The following is a 14,202-nucleotide window of genomic DNA, read 5'->3' on the forward strand; positions in this document are numbered from 1 at the left end:
AAAAGTATTGGGCAAGTAATAGAGCAAATCAGACTCTGCATAAGACCTGTCGAAATGACATAACCAAACATAGTCAAATCTACCTACTCTGGATGTTTGGATAAAAACCAAATTACTCAGTAGAGTTTCTTTCTTATGCTATATCTGCAATCCACATCTGACAACTTAATTATAATATAAGCACAACTCATTTAAGATCACAGTCATAAAGAAGAAAATGTATATATTTATGTGTAACTACAGCTCACAAACACCCCTTAAAATACCCCTTAATACTTCATAACTAAATTGAAAATGTGTGATATGATTTCTATTGTAACCTTACTAGGAACTAGAAATGAATATCATTATCTAAACACTTTATACTGTATATCAGAGCTGCTTGTTATGAAACTCAGTGAACATTTTGTTTAAAGCTATGGTTTTCATTCAGCCTGTATGAGTTATAGTACCTTCTTCTCTTCCATATAGGGATTATCAACATTTATTTCCAATTTTAAGGAAACTACAATTTTCATTAGTGTCCAAAATTAAGTAACTGTGATTTGTTTAAATAGTTGATTAACAAATTCCAGGGTTGCATTTTCATTTGTTGTTATCCCCCAAGTTTAGGCATCAGAGGGTAAGTGGAACCCTGTATATTTTTTCCCTCTCAGGGCCATTTTTCTGTGGGGTTCCAACATTTGCAGTCTAGATACATAGCTTTACATAACTATAGCAGCTATCCAGATCAGCAATATTGCAGGAATATAAGATAGATAAGATAACCTTTATTGTCATTTTTTACTGTGGAGTAACTACTGGCACACATTAAAAATGAAATTCTATTGCCTGCTTTCAAAAAAAAGTATATATAACTTTCCATACACATAACATACATATACACATGCTATATACATACATACATACATACATACATACATACATACATATGTGTGTGTGTGTGTGTGTGTATACAGGTGAAACTCGAAAAATTAGAATATCGTGCAAAAGTTCATTTATTTCAGTAATGCGACTTAAAAGGTGAAACTAATATATGAGATAGACTCATTACATGCAAAGCGAGATAATTCAAGCCTTGATTTGTCATACTTTTGATGATTATGGCTTACAGCTCATAATTCACAATCTCAGAAAATTAGAATATTGTGAAAAGGTTCAATATTCTAGGCTCAAAGTGTCCCACTCTAATCGGCTAATTAAGCCATAACACCTGCAAAGGGTTCCTGAGCCTTTAAATGGTCTCTCAGTCTGGTTCAGTAGGAAACACAATCATGGGAAACACTGCTGACCTGACAGTTGTGCAGAAAACCATCATTGACACCCTCCATAAGGAGGAAAAGCCTCAAAAGGTAATTGCAAAAGAAGTTGGATGTTCTCAAAGTGCTGTATCAAAGCACATTAACAGAAAGTTATGTGGAAGGGAAAAGTGTGGAAGAAAAAGGTGCGCAAGCAGCAGGGATGACCGCAGCTGGAGAGGATTGTCAGGAAAAGGCTATTCAAAAGTGTTGGGGTCTTTCACAAGGAGTGGACTGAGGCTGGAGTCAGTGCATCAAGAGCCACCACACACAGACAGATCCTGGACATAGGCTTCAAATGTCATATTCCTCTTGTCAAGCCGCTCCTGAACAACAAACAACGTCAGAAACGTCTTACCTGGGCTAAAGACAAAAAGAACTGGTCTGTTGCTCAGATCCAAAGTCCTCTTTTCTAATGAGAGCAACTTTTGCATCTCATTTAGAAACCAAGGACCCAGAGTCTGGAGGAAGAATGGAGAGGCACACACTGCAAGATGCTTGAAATCCAGTGTGAAGTTTCCACAGTCTGTGTTGATTTGGGGAGCCATGTCATCTGCTGGTGTTGGTCCACTGTGCTTCATTAAGTCCAGGGTCAACGCAGCTGTCTACCAAGAGATTTTGGAGCACTTCATGCTTCCTTCCACAGACGAGCTTTATGGGGATGCTGACTTCATTTTCCAGCAGGACTTGGCACCTGCCCACACTGCCAAAAGTACCAAAACCTGGTTCAATGACCACGTGCTTGATTGGCCAGCAAACTCGCCTGACCTGAACCCCATAGAGAATCTATGGGGCATTGCCAAGAGAAAGATGAGAGACATGAGACCGAACAATGCAGAAGAGCTGAAGGCCGCTATTGAAGCAACCTGGTCTTCCATAACACCTCAGCAGTGCCACAGGCTGATAGTATCCATGCCACGCTGCATTGAGGCAGTAATTGATGCAAAAGGGGCCCAAACCAAGTACTGAGTACATATGCATGCTTATACTTTTCAGAGGTCCAATATTGTTCTATGTACAATCCTTGTTTTATTGATTTCATGTAATATTCTAATTTTCTGAGATTGTGAATTTGCGGTTTTCATGAGCTGTAAGCCATAATCATCAAAAGTATGACAAATCAAGTCTTGAACTATCTCGCTTTGCATGTAATGAGTCTATCTCATATATTAGTTTCACCTCTTAAGTTGCATTACTGAAATAAATGAACTTTTGCACGATATTCTAATTTTTCGAGTTTCACCTATATATATATAAAGAAACAGACATTCTGCGAACTCCGGAACTAAAATAATATTTTTTTTTTAATTTGATTTATATGCCGCCCTTCTCCGGAGATTCAGGGTGGCTTACAATGCGTTAAGCAATAGCCTTCATACTTTTGTATATTTTAAACAAAGTCAGCTTATTGCCCCCACAAACCGGGTCCTCATTTTACCTACCTTAGAAAGGATGGAAGGCTGAGTCAACCTTGAGCCTGGTGAGAATTGAACTTGCAGTAATTGCAGGCAGCTGGAAGCTAAATATTACCTTTAACAGTAGCATTAGTCTGCTGCACCACTCAGGCTCCTGAGTGGCGCAGAATTTATTCTACTAAGCTTTCGTCAGTCATCTGCTGACATTGTCAGAGTATTAAACTACCATTACAGAGATCTCTGCCTTGTAGTTTAATACTCTGACTCTGACGATATCAGCAGATGGCTGACGAAAGCTTAGTAGAATAAAATTTTAATTATTTTAGTTCCGGAATTCGCAGAATGTTTCTTTCTTTACAAGTATACCTGAAACTCCAGGGGTGAAATGCTCCCGGTTCAGACCGGATCACCCAATCCGGTAGCGATGGAGGCGGGTGGGTCGGAGAACCGGTAGCAAACATCCCTGCCCCCCCCCCATGCCCAGCTGAGTTGCACAAGGCTTTTTTTTTACTTTTAAAAGCATTTTTTCTACAACCTCTTCAGCCAAAAAATTTTGGCCTTTTTACTTTTTTTTTTTTACTTTTACTTTTAAAAGTAAAAAAAAAAAAAGCCTCTGATGATCGTGCGGCTCAGCTGGGATCATCAAAGGCTTTTAAAAGAAAAAAAACCCTTTTTTTCTTTTAAATGCCTCTGACAATCCAAACTGACTTGCCTGATCGGCAGAGGCTTTTTAAAAAACTCAGCTTGGATCGTCAGAGGCATTTAAAAGAAAAAAAACCCTTTTTTTCTTTTAAATGCCTCTGACGATCCCAGCTGAGTTAAAAAAGCCTCTGCCGATCAGGCAACTCAGCTGGGATCGTCAGAGCCTTTTGAAAGCATTTTTTAATAACCTCTTCGCCAAAGTGGTTGTAGAAAAAATGGTTTTAAAAGTAAAAAAAAAAAAATTCCCCACGCCCACCCAGTCACATTACCTCCACCACCACCAAGCCACACCCACAGAACCGGTAGTTACAAATTTTAGATTTCACCACTGTGGAACTCATATTTTTATAATAGTTTGTAATATACATACATACATACATACATATACACACACACATACATACATACATATGTGTACATATATGTATTAATCACTGTCCATTTTGAATACATAGAGGAAAGAGGAAGTGTGAGAGTTCACAAGGTTGATGCTATATGGAACAAAACTGTGACTGAATCTAGATGTTCTGCTTCGGGTACCATGAAGCCTCCTCCCAGAAGGTAACAAGGAAAATAGGTCATGAAGAGGATGTGTAGTGTAGATATAGTATAGATACTTATATTTATATAGTGTAGATACTATACTATAGTGTAAACGGGTGGGATTCAGCCGGTTCGGACCAGTTTGGGTGAATCAGTAGCTCCGATGATCAGCTGAGAGTGAACCGGTTTGCTCTGACGATCAGCTGGGCCTGCCCGCCCGCCCCTGCGCTATACCAACCTATATTTCCTTTGTTTGAAGCCCAGCTGATAGGCGCGGCAGAGCAGATTGCCGCACCTCATCTGTTTTACTCACCGGGGCTGCAGTAGACGGTAAGTTTTAGAGCCGTTTTCAAATGCACTGTGCACGCGCAAAGCATGCACTCAGCGAACCAATTGTTATACCGGTTGAATCCCACCACTGAGGATAGACACTATATACCTAAAGAATGTATCAGAATGGTTAGTCCACTTTCATTTATTCATGGAAAGAATTTGAATGCCAGAGCTCAGCTAACTTCCCTTATTTCCTCTATATCCTCTTCACATCTTGCTTCAGTTGATGAGATGGATAATAAGTGAAATATATGCAGTTTGGAAGTTGCAAAATACAACTGCTTTAAGTGTTGAAGCTAAAACTAATGCTAATGAAGTACCTCCAGTACCTCCAGTATTGTGGAAGCCATGGGAACATATCTACTCATTATGCAAAGCAATCAAAGGTCATATGCCATTGTATAATAGCTATGGAAAATATGTGGTAAAACTCTTCTGGATGGTAAGTGATCATCTATCTGTATATTATATATTATAATATACTTTTTCTAGTTTATTATAATATTTTTTTTCTACAGTTTCTTAAATAAATTTTGTTGCTTATTTAACTATCCATAGAAAAGGAACAATTGGGAATAGGGACTGCTATTAAGAAATCACACTACTATTTAACTATTATTGTATATCTTACTATGTATCTTTCATTGCATAAGAGCTGAATATAACACACAAAGCCTTTGTGTTATTACACATTCATATAATCCAGAATGAATGAAAATATCAAAGTCTAGATATACTGTATATTTTAGGTATGATTGTTTAACTTTGATCACTTTACAATAAACCTTAAATACATGCATTTAAAAGTGCACCTCAAATGCATGGCACAGTGTCTTGTGGGTTTGAAAAGGCAGGAAGTATTCTTCCCTTCTGAATGTTTTGCACACCCCTACTTCACAGTGTTTGCTAGAATGCATCAGAGCCATACACATTTACATATTTCAGGAAATCATGAGGAGTCCAGTAGTCTGTTATCACACATCCCTGTAATCAGAAAGATAGTTGTAGCATATTCAATATGGAAAAAGCATCACAGATATATTCAGTCTAAAACCCTAGAGTCTTTTGAAATAGTCTTCCACCTACAGCCTCCTTATTTTAGCCTCTCTTAAATGTTTTAACAATTATTTTTCTTATACTATTTTATTGTACTACATTTGGCGTAGGGAAATATCAACTGTGTAACATACCATTTCTCAATCTTTTTTTGTCCTGGAGAAACCACTGAAATAATTTTCAATCTTAGGGAACCCCCCTTCATAAACAATTATTATCTATTATATTATTATATTATAACAATTATTATATTATATAATATACAATTAATATATTATATTTTTCACAAAAATATGAAAACCTCACAGTATAATTCAATTCTCACACAATTCATGTTTTACAATGTATAGAACAATAGCAAAAGAGCAGGCCAATGAGTCCTGGTGCTCAAAAGTTTTTTTTATTATTTTTTTAATTTGATTTATATGCCGCCCTTCTCTGGAGACTCAGGGCGGCTTACAATGCGCTAAGCAATAAGCAATAGCCTTCATACTTTTGTATATTTTATACAAAGTCAGTTTATTGCTCCCACAATCTGGGTCCTCATTTTACCTACCTTAGAAAGGATGGAAGGCTGAGTCAACCTTGAGCCTGGTGAGATTTGAACTTGCAGTAATTGCAGGCAGCTGATGTTAATAACAGTGCTTTAGTCTGCTGCGCTACCAGGGCTCCCCACTATAGTTTCCACCACTATAAGCACTAACAATGTTCAAAAAATGCTAGTTATGTTTTCTTTAATCATGATCTCTTCTCTGGAACCTTGGTTGAGAAAAGCTTTGTTTAACATGTGGCAATGCCTGAATATAGTGAATACAGATTCAGATTATTTCTTGCCATTTTGACATATTTGTGAAAATAATGTTGTTGTAAAAAAAGGATCTTATTGCCTAGAAATATAGGGAGAGGCTAAGTAGAAAGGGCAATTGTCACAATACCAGTAAGGTTGGGAAAAAGCCAGCACTGAGTTTGTTGAATAATGTTCACAAGTTGCACTCTTGGTAATTTTCCATCTACTTCCTTTAGCACACATACAAGTAATCGAACAGTCATCTTGTGCTTTAGTCATCCATCATTGCCTTTCCTGTGTTCAGTTAAATTAATTTACACTGATAAATCCATGCTTTCACTATATTTCGGTTGTCATAAAAAATGATGGCAAGCTATTCGTTTGTTATGGTTTCTAACAAGAGAACATGCTGTCTAGTAATATATAAAAGCATAAAAGCATATTTTTGCCCTGGTAAAATACACAAGAATGTGACCAGTTGAGGATAGCTCATCAGTACCCTCCTACAGACGATTTTTAAAAATTACTAGCTGTACTATACATCTGTTTTATACATGGATCTCACTGAATTTTCATATTGTTCTTTCTGTTTAATGAAATTATAATGAGTGTCAACCTTTGAGAAGGTCACACTGATTTTTATAATGAGTTAATTTCTCATTACTACCCATAATGCTTGATTTCTTTTTTTTCTAGGGATGTTGGAGAAAGATCATTGTGGATGACAGCATACCCTTCAGCGAAGACAATATCATGCTGCTTCCCACCACAACATGTGAAATTGAACTTTGGCCACTGATATTATCCAAAGCCATCATTAAATTAGCAAACAATGAGTATGTTTTCCTGTTTTGAGATTTAAAAAAGAAGCAAAGCCAGAACCTAATACAGAGAGGATGCTTGTTTGTTCTGAATTAATCAACTAATTGTCTTCTTGAACCTTTTGTTAACCCCTGGAATCTTCCCAGCTTCAGTAGAAGGCAGTATATTTTAGTATTACTGTACAACAACATCAAAGTCTTAGGGGAACTCTTCAAATTTTCTATTCTATCACTGAAGCATATTTGGAGCACCCCTCAAATACTAGTACAGTCATACTTCAGCACTCGACTGCTTCAAAACTGGTTGAATTTGGTAATCAACATGTTTTGAAGCACGAATCTTGTCCCAGTGTTCATCTTTCTCCCAGCAATCAAGATGCAAGGTAGAAAGTGATGCAGATGTCAGCTGCCTTGTGACTCGCTATTTCTTCCAGCCAAAATAGCAGATCACGTGGTAAGTCACGTGGTTTTCTTGGTACCCATTGGTTTTAGTATCTGGCACATCTTGTAGAATGAATTACCAACAAGGTAGTAAATTATCATCGAGGCAGTAAATTACCATTGAGGTAGTAAGTTTTTTGCAATGCACAGGATGATAAAGAAGGAGAAAATTTCTGTTCATCCAGTTGCAGTTTAAATTTCAAACCTTCTTCTAAAAGTACTAAAACAATGCTAGTGCAAGTTACGGTTATATCTGTATAACCCAAATTATGCTAGGTACTATAGTTACATAACAAGCATGTAAAAGAGTGCGATCCATACAAATGTAAAAGGCTCCAATGAAAAACAGTTGCTACATTGTCAGGGTGGTGGCATGTATGTTTACTTCGCAAAAAACTATTTTACATTCTAGCATATTTATTTACATGCATTTTTTAAAGCACAATTTATATGCCCAAAACAATTTGTTGTTTTGGTAAAAATGATAATTAGGTCATCTCCCAGATTTTTTTCTTAGCAACATGTGCTAAAATTTAATCTTAAATTTTAAGATTAAAGTTCCTTGTTCTTTTTTCTGTTCTGATTTATTTAGACCTATGAGAATCTGAGTTATTCAGCAATGTAGATGTGTGATATGTTAGAAGATTTAACCTAGATATTTAACTTTTTATAACTACAGTATGCAAGAAATAATTTTTTGTTGGTTGTAAATTTTCTGGGGCTAAAGATTGTACATGAAACATGGAAAATTGTGCTTGTCTCAGAACATGATGTGATACAGGCAGAATATAATATTCATATGTTTATAGTCATATTTTTATTTTTCATAGTATAAATGACATTGGAAAAAGAGAACTAGGAGAATTTACAGTTCTGCATGCACTTACTGGATGGATACCAGAAATTATTCCTCTTCAGTAAGTTCTACTTTTTATAACATATACTTTTTAATTATTGCACGTGCGGTCTATAGTTATTTTGTATTTGGATCATTGGGCCTTTGCGTAAAAATACCATGATCCCGCAAGTTTTGATAGAATTGGCATGTTCTGAGTCTCATAATTAAATAGTATCATTTTATAGGAGTCAGCAGACATACTTTCTCTGTTGCAGCAGCTGTCCTTGGGAACCATGCCCTTTCCCAAGAAACAGAGGATCTTGACACTGTGAGCCTTTAGAAGGCCTTAAAAACTGGTGTAGGTCCATTGTAATTATATAAGGTCTGTGTTTTATACCAAGGATAGTGTGTTTTATTCTTTTATTTTATCTTATTTTTATATTGTGAGTTTTTAATATTTGTTAACCAACTTCGGTCACATGGCAGATGGGTGACCATATAAAAGGAATGAATGAATAAATGAATGAGAAAAAAGACAATATATAAAAGTCCATATTTTTAATATACGTTCCTCATATTTTGAAATTTGTAATATGAGTTCCTAAAAGTTAGAGAAGAGCTATTGTTGTCAAATTATTCTGAGTATGACTAACTAGATTCCAGTCCTCCACAGTGTTTGTCTTCTCTGGAGTATAATGTGAAGCTTCACTATTGTTATTTATATAATATTTAATATATAAAAAAATTAAAAAAATACATATGCACACATTTTATTTGTTAAATAATGGTAAGTTGAATCAATTTGAAATTAATTTATAGTTGTATGTAACTGTATTTATATGTAGAGAGAAACTATATTGTGTGTATTGTTTATTTTATATATGTCTGAATTTTAATCAGTTCTGTTCATTTGATCATTTTCTTAATTTTTAGCTAAATATAATGCTTTTCTTTTTTCAGTATTTAAAAACAGGTTATCAGATTCCCCAAGATCAAAAAGATCAAGCTGCCATGCATTTGTAACAATATTGTTTCAATATTTCAAATATATATTGTATTTATTATTTTTAAAGATCTGGATATTTGGATAAAATTTGGGAATTCATAAGAGATATTGTGCCAGAATTTAAGTTACCAGAAGAATCACTTCCTGAACCCAAACTATCACTTCAAGATGCAAAAAAGGATTTGAAAGCATCTGATATAAAAAATGATACTACGCCTATTGTTAAGCAACAAGAAAAACCAGAAAAAGCCGAGAAAGCTGGGAAAGGTATGTTTTAAATTGTCCACACTATCAGACACACAATGAAAGAGTACCAGAAGAATAACAAGGTTATATTGCCAAGAGATAAAATAGGTACAACAGAATTACACTCATCTTTCCCACAAGTCACTCTTCAGGATTACCATAGCCAATTCTGTTCCTAATTCAAATCTGAATTTCAAAAGCTCAGGATAATTAGTGTTTTCCAAAATGCCAGGTATACATATGCCAGCCATTCAATTATATTGCCCAAAACATTATCTAAACTATTTTGATGCCCCAAAAAATCTCATCTTTGTTGTTTACCATCCTAGCTTTGGCCTTCCTGTCCTTTTGTATTGTGCTATTATTTTCTTTTCCATTTAAGAGCAGCAATATAATATTTTGCTAACAGCATAATGCATACATTTAGCTCTGGAGAAAAAAAATAGCTCATTCTTGTTTCTATCTACATTAAGCATATGCATGTATTTATGCCCAAAGATCATGGAAACTACCAGCTGTGCTCTTTCCTAGAGTAGAGGAAGCTTATCATCCCCTCAGCTGAATGTAAAGTTCTCTTTGAAAAATGTTTAGAATGCAAGAAGTGACATTTTCAATTGAAGATATCCCTTAAATTAAGAGTTTTTGCAGATATATCATCTTCAGTTGCTTCTAACTTGTTTGTCATTCCAAAATATTTTTTACTTGTTATTTTTTTAAAACATTAAAGGGTTGAGACCTGGTACTTGAAATATAACTTTTTCCTTCATTTTTCTCTCTCATTCATTATCTCATTGAGAGAAATGAAGGAAAAATACATTACATTGAGATAATGTAATGTATTTGGGTAGGGTATAGACAAATCTATCAGCAAAGATTTATTAACAATCTAATTGCTTGAAAACAGAATCTTGTTTAACTGTACTGAAAAAAATGACATATGGCTGTTTTTCATACTTATGACTGTTGCAGCATTCCCCATGGTTACCTGATCAAAATTTGGAGGTTGGCAACCAGCTCATAATTATGACAGTTTCAGTGTTCCAGGCTCATGTGATTACTTCTTGTGACCTTCTGACATGCAAAGTCAATGGGGAAACCAGATTCATTTAACAATTGTGTTATTAACTTAACAATTGTAGTGATTCACTTAACAACTGGGGCAAGAAATGTCATAAAATAGGGCAAAGCTCACTTAACAACTGTCTTGCTTAGCAACAGAAAGTTTGGGCTCCATTGTGGTCTTAGGTGAGGGCTACCTTAGGCAGGGTAGTCCTCACTTAACAAGCAGTTGATTAGCAACTGTTCAAAATTACGATGGACCCCCCACAAAAGCTACAGATTCCAATGGCTGCGCATATCTCCATGGTCATATGACTGCCTTTCAGGTACTTGGAAACCAGTTTCCGGTATAAAATGTCCATAGAAATAAAGGGATTCATTTAATGACCATGGCATTCATTTAACTGCTGCAAAAAAAAAAAAAAAAAAAAAAGACATGAAATCAGATCTGGTCACTTTGGAACCAGAATTTATGATCACCATGACTTAGGACAGAAATTCTGTCCTAACTGTAATTCCATTACAGTCATATGTTGAGGACTACCTGTATGTCCTTAACCCTTGGCTTTTCAGAAATAGGAACAGAATTTTGGGTAGCTGAGACCATTGTCTTCAATACTGTTGGTTGCTTGAGACAAAATCTGCTTTATAATCTGGGACAAAGTACTGTAGTATTTGTTAGTGTACTGATTTTTTTTTTTTTTTAGAAAAGCCGGATCAAAAAGAAGTTGGAAAAAAGAGAAGCAAAGATGGTGAAAAGGATAAACTGAAGCCAGCTTCTCATTCTGCACGAATGTCTGCTGACTATCAAAGTTCTCTTCAGATATTTCTGGATGGTAAGATTATAAAAAATCTTAGACATATGTGCATTGGCCACCAAAGCTTTAGTGAGATCATTAAGTATGTGATCTTATAAATTAGCAGGTGCATTTATAATTGAAATCTGAGCTCTAATTCCAAATCTCTACAAGTGTACTTTTCATAATTTTAACTCATATTCATGGTTAAAAGCCTTGGTTACTGGTTCCTTCTTAGCAATAATGATACCCTACCAATAAGATGCATTTATTTATTAGTTATTTGTTTATATCACAAGGATAAAATATGAAGAATTCTGTCACAAGAATATAATATGAAGACTCTCGCTCCATATTATCAGTCACCACAGCCACACCATTAGTGAGATTCTGTGGGCTGCATTGCTTTCTCTACATCACTGCAAAATCTATCAGACAGAGTCCTAGCCTAACCGTTTCCTATCCTCAACCTAAAGCAGGGAAGGGGTTTTTGTTTTGTTTTGTTTTTTGTTTCTGTTTCGCATTTTGGGAGATTTTAAGGGGCAAAAGTGTTTCTGCCAGCTTTGCAGAGGCTGTAGACTACAAAAAAGGCACAGTGGTTTGCTCCTATCCTAAACTGTGGTAAATGGCTGGTTGATAATAGACTGGAATATTTTTTTCAAAATTATATCGGAGAAATGAATGTCAAAAGCTGAACAAAGGTACTTCACAGTTTGTTTCAACATTATACAATCTGATACTGACCCAGATTTCATTTTACATGGTGTTCTGAAGAATACTTCTACTTCAGAAATGCAGCAGGTCCACTGCACTTTTAAAACTGTCAATACAGTTTAGAATTTAAAATAGAATAGAGCTGGAAGTCCAGCTCCCTGCTCAAGCAGGAGATCCTATACCATTTCAAACAGGTGGCTCTCCAGTCTCTTCTTAAAAACCTCCAGTGATGAGTTAATTGCTGATTCACGTGCTATTCTTATGGTGAACATCTGTGAGGTTGGATCCTGTAGGCCATAGGTCTCCAACCTTGGCAACTTTAAGACTTGTAGACTTCAACTTCCAGAGTTCCTCAGCCAGTTTTGCTTGGCTAGCCCTAATCCTAACCCTAACCCTAACCCTGCTGTAGGCCATCTCCTCTTTCAATATTGGAGATTTATTTTCCATTCAATCTTGTTCCTACTTAGCTAAGTTGTCTCCCCAGCATGGTCTCGCTTTGCTTGTTGTGATTAAAGTTGTTGGTTATTTGTTACTCTCTTTGTGTCACTTTTCTCTACTCTTCAGCCTTTGATCTGCTTAGAAAGTTATGAAGGAAACCAATGGTACTAGGTGTTTTAAATAGCCAATAATTTTCAATTATTCACAAAATATAATTTAATAGAAATTAGACAAAAAATAAACAAAAAATTCTTTATACTGTGTATTTCAGGAAATGCACGTATTTTATTTTTAAAATCCCAAATAATATGTGTTGATTTTAGGTAGTTACATTAGTCCTAAATAATGTATGTGTATTGATTTTAGATAGTTACATTCGTCGATTACATCAGATATTTTAATTGTATCTCTCTTTGAATAAAGTAGAAACAATTTAAATATAAAACTCTAACAGGTTATTTAGACTTTAAAACTACTTATTTTTAACTAGCTTCTTTGGTATTTTTCAGAATAAGTTACCTTATTGAAACTACCCCATTTCTTAAATTCTATTCTTGCATTTATAGCACCATGTTTAACATGGGATATTATCAGTTCATATCATATTGTTACCTACAGCTTTATTTCTTTTCTATTATACTGTTTAATAGATTCAATGGGTTCTTTGTAGGTTCTGCAACACCATTGCAGCCACAGATGGTGGTGTATGCTTGCTACATGCCTCTTTATGTACCTGAAAAAAAAATCTTTGTATTAGAGAAAATGGTAAGGATTTATATACTTTTCCTTTTATGAATAAATTAACAACAGTAATTCTAATAAACAACAAAATAACAGTTGGAACAGTTGGAGGTCTTCTTGTCTAACCCCCTGCTCAAGCAAGAGACCCTATACCATTTCAGACAAATGGCTGTCCAGTCTGTTCTTAAAAGCTTCCAGTGATGGAGCTCCCACAACTTCTGAATGCAAGCTGTTCCACTGTTAGCAAATTTCTCCTTAGTTCAGGTTTGCTTCTCTCCTTGTTTAGTTTCCATCCATTGTTTCTTATCCTGTCTTCAGGTGTTTTGGAAAACAGGTTGTCACCCTCCTTCCTTGTGGCAGCCTCTCAAATGATGGAGAATTCACTGGAGGTTTTTAAGAAGAAGAGAATTGACTGGAAAACCTCCAAGGTCCCTTCCAACCCTATTATTTTGTAATTCTATTATTCTGTTAATATTAATAAGATGTTACTTTGCTTCAGATTTAAATCTTAGCACAAATTTTTACTCGTTCTACAGAATATTCTACAGAACATAAGTTCAGTCACTTTGTATCTAACAAAGTCTTATAACAGAGTCAATATTAAAATGTTTCCTGTGAATATATATTTGTATTTTGCATATAACCCAGCTGCTTTTATCATATTGCAGGCTGATTCTTCGGAAAAGTTACGACAATATGGTCTTTCCCACATCTATAGCCATCCTGCACTGATAACTAGAACAAGGTCAGGTCCCTTAGTGGCCCCACCAAAACCACCACTTGTACCTCGGTGGAAACTTATACGCCAGAAAAAGGAAACAATTGTGACAGATGAACCCCAAGGTTTGTCATTTCAGCCTTTGAGTTTTATTTCTAATTAAGGATAAATCCAGATATATAGTATTTGGATTTTTTTTCTCATGGTTTCACAAAGATTTCCTTTTGAGAATCAAAATGGTTGTTTGTA

General features: G+C 35.4%; 1 protein-coding gene across 4 annotated transcripts in view; it reads left to right on the forward strand.

Moving 5' to 3' along the window:
* The window catches only part of ADGB (androglobin), a 93,701-nt gene that overhangs the window by 12,392 nt on the left and 67,107 nt on the right, over positions 1-14,202 (forward strand). For 3 of the 4 annotated variants that reach the window (XM_060692269.2, XM_087882844.1, XM_060692271.2), the window contains exons 5-11: positions 4,515-4,733; positions 6,831-6,970; positions 8,227-8,313; positions 9,308-9,507; positions 11,253-11,381; positions 13,165-13,259; positions 13,904-14,078. In XM_060692269.2, coding sequence (XP_060548252.1) covers positions 4,515-4,733; positions 6,831-6,970; positions 8,227-8,313; positions 9,308-9,507; positions 11,253-11,381; positions 13,165-13,259; positions 13,904-14,078 — 1,045 coding nt within the window. Of the gene's footprint in view, positions 1-3,870; positions 3,977-4,514; positions 4,734-6,830; positions 6,971-8,226; positions 8,314-9,307; positions 9,508-11,252; positions 11,382-13,164; positions 13,260-13,903; positions 14,079-14,202 lie in introns of all 4 variants that reach the window. The other variant, XM_087882843.1, reaches the window with a different exon arrangement.

This window comes from Pantherophis guttatus, chromosome 1 (genome assembly GCF_059756535.1).
Source record: "Pantherophis guttatus breed Tessera chromosome 1, ASM5975653v1, whole genome shotgun sequence".
NCBI lineage: Eukaryota > Metazoa > Chordata > Lepidosauria > Squamata > Colubridae > Pantherophis > Pantherophis guttatus.